General features: G+C 55.7%; 1 protein-coding gene across 3 annotated transcripts in view; it reads right to left on the reverse strand.

The window, feature by feature from the left end:
• Nucleotides 1-8,253, reverse strand: part of Tnfrsf8 (tumor necrosis factor receptor superfamily, member 8) — a gene marked incomplete in the record, with an annotated part of 70,439 nt that overhangs the window by 55,898 nt on the left and 6,288 nt on the right. The window contains 1 exon segment of one of the 3 annotated variants that reach the window (XM_013504324.1): nucleotides 7,559-7,631. Within the exon segment in view, the coding sequence (XP_013359778.1) occupies nucleotides 7,559-7,621 (63 nt within the window). 3 annotated transcript variants of the gene reach the window in all.

Genomic DNA, 8,253 nt, shown 5'->3' on the forward strand with positions numbered 1-8,253 from the left:
GAAGATATCAATATGTAATACAACCATCATTGTTAATTCCCTACCACTCTGTTTGTAACTCTGCACTGTCTGTACTATTCCTTTGCTATTTTGTAAAATGTTGTCTGTGTGTTAATTAATATTTTCCTCCTTTTATTTTTAAAATAAAAAAAGAGAGAAACAAACAGATAATAGCACAAAACTCTCTTTTTAATGAACTGAGAGAAATTAGTAGTACAAATGAAAAAGATTAGCATATATATATATTTGGAATTACTCAAAAAAAAAAAAAAATCAAGTCCAGGCCAAGAAACTTAGCAAGACCTTATATCAAAATTAAAAACTAAAAAGGGCTGGGGATGTAGCTTAGTGTGGAGGCCCTGGGTTCAACCCCCAGTACCAGAAGGAAAATAGAAAGGGGTGGAGGCTGGGACCCCAGGGGCCCTCTGGCTCTCTGACCCTCCAGGGGGCCTTGGGCCCCCACACGGCCTCAGCCCACAGGCCCAGAGGGTCAGGCTGCAGCCTCGATGTTTCCTCCCCAGCCTGCGCTCAGGAAGGGCCGGCCCAACCACGCCTGCTCAGATGGACCGGACCCTTGGCTGCCTCTGCGGCTGGGCCCTGGTGACCCAGCAGCACAGAGCAGGCGGGTCCCACGGGAAGGCAAAGGTTCTCTGAGGCCTTTTGTGGTCCCGGAGGGTTGGAACCATCACAGGAGGCCATGCGCCCTCCAAGCGCAGGGCCGCATCTGGCACGCACTGGGCAGTCAGGGCTGAGGATGAGCGGCCCTGGGCGATGCCACTGGGACTTCTCAGCCCGGAGCAAACCCAGAGGACCCGCATGCAGCCTGCCGGGTGGTGGGCTGGGGTGTGGCTCAGCGCTACAGCCCTGGCCTGGCAGGCGTGGGGCCTGGCTTCCATCCCCAACACCAAGGAAAGGGTGGGGACTTGTGATTCTTCTGCCTCAGCCTCCCAGAGTGCTGGGATTCCGGACATGTACCTGCCTCTGGGCCCCGTGTCTCTCCGGAGCCCTTGGCAGAGCACACGAGGATGTGGGCACACCCCAGTGAGGAGCTGCAGCAGCAGGAGCTCTGGACTCCAGCCTGGGCCTGGCGGAAGTGAGGATGGCACAAGCACACATGCAAGGCCAAGGGTTGTAATTGATCTCAGCAGCACCCACATGCCTAGCATAGAACAGGCACTTCATGGGGCTGGGGATTTAGCTCAGCGGCACAGCGCCTGCCTGGCAAGCGCAAGGTTATGAGTTCGATTCCCCATACCGGGGGAAAAAAAAAACAAAAAAAAAAGAACAGGCACTTCATATGGACTCCCCTCCACACCTCCCTCGGCGAAGCCTCTGCTGTGGGCCCTTTACGCTTATTGACCCATAGAGTTTCCATGTGTGCCCCAAGAAGCGTGTGTGGAACTCAGTCCCCAGCATGTGTGGAACAACTACAACGGTGTTGAGTGCTGGGACCTCGGAGTGATCAGGCTGGGGGAGAGGGGCTCAGGCTTCACCAGTGGGTTCAGCCCAACAAAAGTTTCCAAGGATTTTTCTGTTTGTTTCGTTCTGAGACAGGGTCTCCCAAGTTGCTAAGTTTCCCTTGAACTTTCAATCCTCCTGCCTCAGCCTCCCAAATGCTAGGATTGCAGGCATGGGGCACCACGCCCAGCTTTAGACCTGTGAGTTTGATCCCCTCTCCTTCCGGTCCTCTTTGCCCTTCTGCCGTGGATGATCAATGAGAAGGCCCTCACTGGACTTCCCAGCCTCCAGAACTGTAAGAAATAAATGTTTCTTTATAAATTACTCAGTCTGGGCCAGGGATATAGCTCAGCGGCATAAGCGCCTGCCTGGCAAGTACAAGGTCCTGAGTTCGATTCCTGATACCAAAAAAAAAAAAGAATTGGCTTCTCACCTTGACACAGCCCCTTGGTGCCTGCAGCAGGACTCTGGCTTGGCAGGGCTTATAAATTACTCACTCTGTGGCATTCTGGTTTATTTGTTTTGAGACAGGGTCTCACTATGCAGTGCAGGCTGGCCTTGAACTGACAGTGATCCTCCTGCTTCAGCCTCCTAAATGGTAGAATTATAGACATGTGGCCCTACGCTCGGCTATGGCCCTGTCTTGTGGGTGGAAAAATCAAGGCACACAGAGGTCACTTATGGTGTCTGGTGCAGGGTATAGACAGAGCAGACTGACCAAAAAGTCCAAACCCTTGGCCGGATGCTGCACCATCTCCCCAGACAGAAATGTTCACAGTACGTAAAACAGCGGCCTCCTGCAGATGTCACACCCCGTGCCCAGGACGGAGAGTCTGCGGCCGTCTGTGGGGACTCCGCCGATGGGGCTGGGTTCAGGCTCTCCAGGGAATGGGCATGCTGGGTTATCCAGGGCCCCGGGCAGCCGCAGGTCGTTCCGGGAGGCAGGCGGAGGCCCAGAGCGAGAGAGAAGGCGGTGACCGCGCTTGCAGGGCAGAGTGACACGGGGCCCCGGGGCCGCTGGATCTCAGGCACCCGGTTTGTGACAATTCCTCTCAGCAGTGAGGGCTCTCCGGCTTCCTTAACAGGAGTGGGGTGACTGAGGCGTTGCTGGGAACCCTGCACTGGACTCCGGCACCAGAGATCCACCACATCCGGGGCCCAAACTCTGGGGCGGGGCTCGTGGCTCAGCGCCTCAACCCCCAGCCCCACCTCATGCTTGAACTTGGAAAAAATAGAACTTGTACTTGTCTCCCCAACAATGCCGAGCCCAGGCGTGGACCCCCTTGCCCTGTGCTCACACGCCACCCACACGGGCGTCCTGTGGACGCTAGCGCCACCCTCAGCACAGTGGCCTGGCAGCTCCAGTCCTTCGGCATCACGGCACATGTCACCCGGTGTCACCTTCCTACCCCAAACCTGGCCGCAGCTCGCTGGCTCTGCACAACCCACTACGTCCCGGCCGCCCACTCCTCCCGCGCTCCACCCTGGCCACGCTGGCTTCTCCCGCTCCTCCGCCGCTGGGCACCTCGGTTCCGTTTGCCCCCTGGCCACGCTCTGCTCACCTCCCCGGGGGCTGGCAGGCACGCCCCTCCGCTCCCTGTGGACCGCCCCCTGCAGGTGCTGTCCTACCTGTGGCCCCCGCTCTGCTGGGCATGGGGGTGCCCGCTGCACCCACAGTGCTCCCTGGCGCACACTAAGACTCCATAAATGTCAGAAGAATGAATGAATGGTCAGAGCAGCTTCGAGCCCCTGCTGCATAAGGGATACACGTCAGAGGACCAGGCGGGGGCCCTCACCTCGCTGAGAGGTGCTTCTGAGGGAAGAGGGAGACAGCTGGCCTACAGGGCCCACAGAGGAGGCTCCGAAGAGATGGATTTCAGCACATCCCAAAGAGCAAGGGTCAGAGCAAACCCAGGATGGTGTAACCTGCACGAGGCAGGAGTGGCCCTTGTCACTAGAGGCAAACAAACAGCCACATGAGTAGCTGGTATGGGGTAGGACGGAAGCCTCAAGGAGCTACACCTGGTCCGGGGCAGTTTCCCATTGAAGATTTACTGCATGGGTGGATGGCTGGATGAATGTCACCAGAGGGCTTAGAAACGCAATGAGTAATTGGCTGAGTCGTGCATAAAAAGTCCCTCCGTAGCCAGGCATAATGCCACACGTCTGTAATCTTAGCACGCAGGAGGCTGAAGCAGGGGGATTGCTGTGAGTTCAGAGCCAGCCAGGGTTACACAGTGGGTTCAACGCCAGCCTGAACTACACAGCAAGACCCTGTCTAGTAAACACCACAAACAAACAAAAAGTCCCTGCCCAACAGGGAGGCCACAGAGAGCGCCCAGGTGATTCCCCCTACCCCCCCCCGTGGATTCCGGAACACCCCCTACCCACACCCAGTGTCCCTCAGGGCGGCGCTGGGAGGAAAGAGATTGGCTGGGTCCACAGCTGCCTTTTTGGACAATATGCACACCCTGTCTGGGGCCCTGGGGACTCTGATCCTCTGATCCCCAGGGTCAGTTCACAGCCCAATGAGCCTGCACCAGTCCAGCTGGGGTGCCAATGCTCTGTACAAAGACCCCCGAGCCCCCCAGACCCCTACGTTCCTCCTGACGGTTGTCCTGAGGTGAAGGGCTGCAGCAAGTATGCACGAACCCACGATGAATCAGTTACTTGAGAAGCACCAAGTCTGGGTCAGATATGAGTGGAAGCAGCAGAAACTTCCAGTAAGGGCTGCCCTCCTCCCAGCGCGGGCTGCTCTCGGGCTGAGTAATTCAGCTCCCCAGCCCCAGGGTGCTCTTGGGCCCCAGCCCCATGGCGAGGAAGGGGCCCTTGATTCAGACCAGCCAGCGCTGCTGGCTTGGTGGCACGCTCCTATTATTACAGCTACTCAGGAGGCTGAAGCAGGAGGATCGCAAGCACAAGCTCAGCCTTGGACAATTTAGTGAGACCCTGTCTGAAAATAAGATAAAATTTTTAAAAAGATGGGGTGGTATCTCAGGGTGAAGGCTCGGGATTCAATCTCCAGTACTGCAAAAAAAAAAGGAAAGGGAGGGGAGGAGGGAGGGAAGGAGGGAGGGAGGGGAGGAGGGAGGGAGGGGAGGAGGGAGACAGGCCTGCAACTTCCACTCCCTCCTTTTCTTGTCCCCTTACCCTGCTGTATCACATAGAATTCTGCCTCTAGCTGCAGAAAAGTCATCTTTCCCCGACAAAAAAACCCAGAAAGCCTCTCCTGCCCTGGGGCCGAGACCTCAAATGCTACTGTGAGCTGCCATTGTGCAGGGTGACCAGCCAAGCTTTAAAGTGCAAGCCACAGGGCACAGACCTTCACGAGCGCCGCCCCGCGGGAGCCCGCTCCGCCCACCCCACCGAGGGAACATGGGATCCAGGACAGGGGAACCAGGCTCCCGAAGCCTCAGTCCCAGCCTGGGAGGAGACTTCGTCAGGGAATTCTAAGGCAGCCAAGTTCAAATTCGCAGAAAGGCGAGCACCCTCCCCATCCTGGAGCCCCTGGAGGGGAAGGATGCAGATGCAGGAAACAAATTCTTCTCCCCTGATTTATGCCAGAGCCATTCCTGGGTCACCAGACTAATTCCCGGTTGTATTACAAAACCACTGTTAGGGAGGTCGGTGGTGGGCTACATCAGAAAGAACAGTTCTTGCCTCAGACGCCAACTGCAAAACGCCAATCTCACCAGATCAGCTGGCGCAGAGGACAGCTGAAGACTCAGTGAGCTGCAAACCCTGTGGAGGTTTTTATTCACGGGCTCCCCTGCTCCTTCCTGGAAAGGGGAGGATGGAAGAGGGGTGAGAGTCCCAGGGGAGAAGCAGGCATCAGCGCCTCCCCCAGACACCTGGCAGGGAGAGGACCACGAGGGGAGGGAGTCCAGGCTCGAGGGCAGAAAAGCAAATGAAAACAATAAGGACAGATCTAGAGTCAAGGCCACCAAATACAAACTCCGATAAGATCAAGGCTCGGTTAGGATGTGGGAAATTCGCTACTCTGGCGCAGCTGTGGGGAGACACACGGTCCAGCCCCCACTGGAAGGCAGCTTGGGGCTTGTGGCCTTTTCTTCTGAATGAATTTGCACTCGGCACCCTGAGCGCACCCTTCTCTGCCTCTTCTCTGCCTCTTCTCTAGAAAAGAATCCCACACATTCCCCAAAGAATACGCATAGGGCTGTACATCATGAGAGCAAGCTAACAGAAAATGACGTGGTCACCAGGCACCGTGGTTCATGCCTGTGATCCCAGCACTTGGGAGGCTGGAGCAGGAGGATCACCAAGAATTCCAGGCCAGCCTGGGCTACATAATGAGACCCTGTCTCAAAAAAAAAAAGCCACAAAAATAGGGCTGGGGATATAGCTCAGTGGCATAAGCACCTGTCTGGCAAGCACAAGGTCATGAGTTCAATCCCCAGTACCGCAAAAATAATAATAATAATAATAATAATAATAATGAGGTGACACTCTCAATACTCATTCATCAGGGATATTTTTTTAAATCCTCAGTTTGGGTTTTTTGTGGGGTTTTTTTGTGTGTTGTTTTTTTTTTTTCTTGCTGAGGATGGAACCCTAGAGCTTATACACGCTAGGCAAGCACTCTACCGCTGAGCTACAGCCCCAGCCTCAATTTGGTAGACTACTACACTGCATCTTAAATTAAGCAGAAGATCGGTAAGAATCCATGGGGAAATCTCTCCGAGATATATTGTAGAATTGTAAAAGCCTAATGAAGTATCATACGTACAGCAGGTCGGGGTTTATGGAAAAGTCCACGTATTTCTACAAAGCCATGTAAATAGGAATGTGCAAATAGGAAAAGTTCTCCACAGGAAACACTGAAGTGGTGCTAACGGTCATATCTACACAGGCATCAGAATGAGGTGTCAAGGAACTCAGCTTTATCAGCAGCATTTTTACACTGTGGCTTTTAGGATAGATTCACATGGGTTTTTTTGGTTTTTTTTTTTTTTTTGGTTCTTTTCCTGTACCGGGAATCGAACTCATGACTTCGAGTTTGCCAGGCAGGCGCTGTGCCGCTGAGCTAAATCCCCAGCCCTGATTCACATGTTTTGTATTATTCATTATAAAGCAGTTTTTTAATTTAAAAAGGGAATTTGCGGGCCGGGGATTTAGCTCTGTGGCATAAGCGCCTGCCTGGCAAGTGCAAGGTCCTGAGTTTGATTCCTGGTACAAAAAAAAAAAAAAAAAAAGGTGGGGGGGTTGCTCTGTGGAAACACATGAGCTTCAGCCACCAGACGCCAAAGCCCCCATCCTGGCATCTCTCACATTTCCCCTTCCTGGCACCCCAAACTCAGAGAGTTCCCTGAAATGGGTATGGGGATCCGGGATGGAGGTTGTCTAGGCAACATGTCCCACACCGCCCTCTAGCAGATGGAAGGGCCGCCTCATGACCCCTTCCTGCACAGCGACTTTCCCCTGCGGGCTGCCTGCTCTTCCCCTGCACAAATAGGACAGGACTCCAGAGCGTGGGCTCCCTCTTCCCGTAGGACTAGACGGATGCTGCCCCAGCACCTGCTGCTCTTGCTCCCCTTCCTTTGCTCTCGAGGTCCCGGGGTGGATCGCAGCCAAGTCTGGATCGCAGCCAAGTCACCCGCATGTCCCCACGTCTAGTTCGGCGCCGGGCAGGGGGAAGTAGTGGGACATCAGTTTTCCTAAAGCACTTCCCAAACTCATTTCTGGGGCTCCCCTTGACAGACGCCAGACCCTCACCTTTGCTCCCCAGAGCTGAGCAGAGCCAGATGCCACCCTGACCAGCCCGAGTCCCCCGCGGCTCAGCAGATCTGCCCGGGACCCCACAGACCTGCAGGAAGGGCACACAGCCCTCCCCTTTCTCTTGCCCTCAGTCCCGGTAACCTCGAATGATGCATCCATCCCAGCAACCTCGGGTTTGCGGGGCTCCCGGGCCCTTCAGGCAACTCCCGCCTGGGAACACATGCACATTCCAGGGCCCCCACTCCCCACCTGCACCAGATCACCCCAGCTGGGTAGGGAAGGTGGTGAGTGTCCTGTCCTCCCCAGTGCCCAAGCACCATGGTTGGGGTCTCTAAACCTCCCCACGCCCCAGTCATCCCCTTACCTGCGGGAAGGCTTGGAGTGTCCCCAGGAGCGACAGTGCCAGGGTAGCTCGGAGGGCGCGCATCCCGGGCAAGGTGGAGGCCCGCACATGTGATGCCGGCTGGGCGCTCCAAGCCCGGGTGCTCGCAGCTCCCTCCCCGCCGCTCACCAGCAGCCCGCACCTGGCAGCCAACCACATGCTGCGAAGTCACTGCCAAAGCGGCAGCCCCTGGTCCAGGTCCCGTCTTAATCCTCCCTCCCCCAGCCACCTTGAGGAGCTCCACTACCCGGAGCGCTTCCAGGAATGAGCCCACTAGCTGCACAGAGAAAGGGGCCAACACGTGCAGAATGACTCAGGACAGCCGCAGCGGAGGCTCCCCCTTGCTGTTTGAACGGCCCGCCCCGGATTTGACGGGCCAGTCCCGGCTCCAGGGAGTTTGTTGCTGGCCCCAGGAGGGCTGGGGGTGGGGAGCACAGCTGGGCCCCAGATATAGAGCACCCACAGGAGATCAGGAACCCTCAGGGGCTCCGGGGACCCTACCCTCACCCACCCCAAGGAAAGATGACACAGTAGTAGTTGCCTGACACTGCATTAATCTGACCTTCTCCCATGCCCTGGGGATTATTTGGAATCAGGAGGCTGCAAAGAAACCAACCACTGCCCGCTCATCCTCATTCATAAATATTTGCTGTAAAACACATCAGTGGAAGGAAAAT

Source organism: Chinchilla lanigera, unplaced genomic scaffold (genome assembly GCF_000276665.1).
Source record: "Chinchilla lanigera isolate Chin_1 unplaced genomic scaffold, ChiLan1.0 scaffold00085, whole genome shotgun sequence".
Lineage (NCBI taxonomy): Eukaryota > Metazoa > Chordata > Mammalia > Rodentia > Chinchillidae > Chinchilla > Chinchilla lanigera.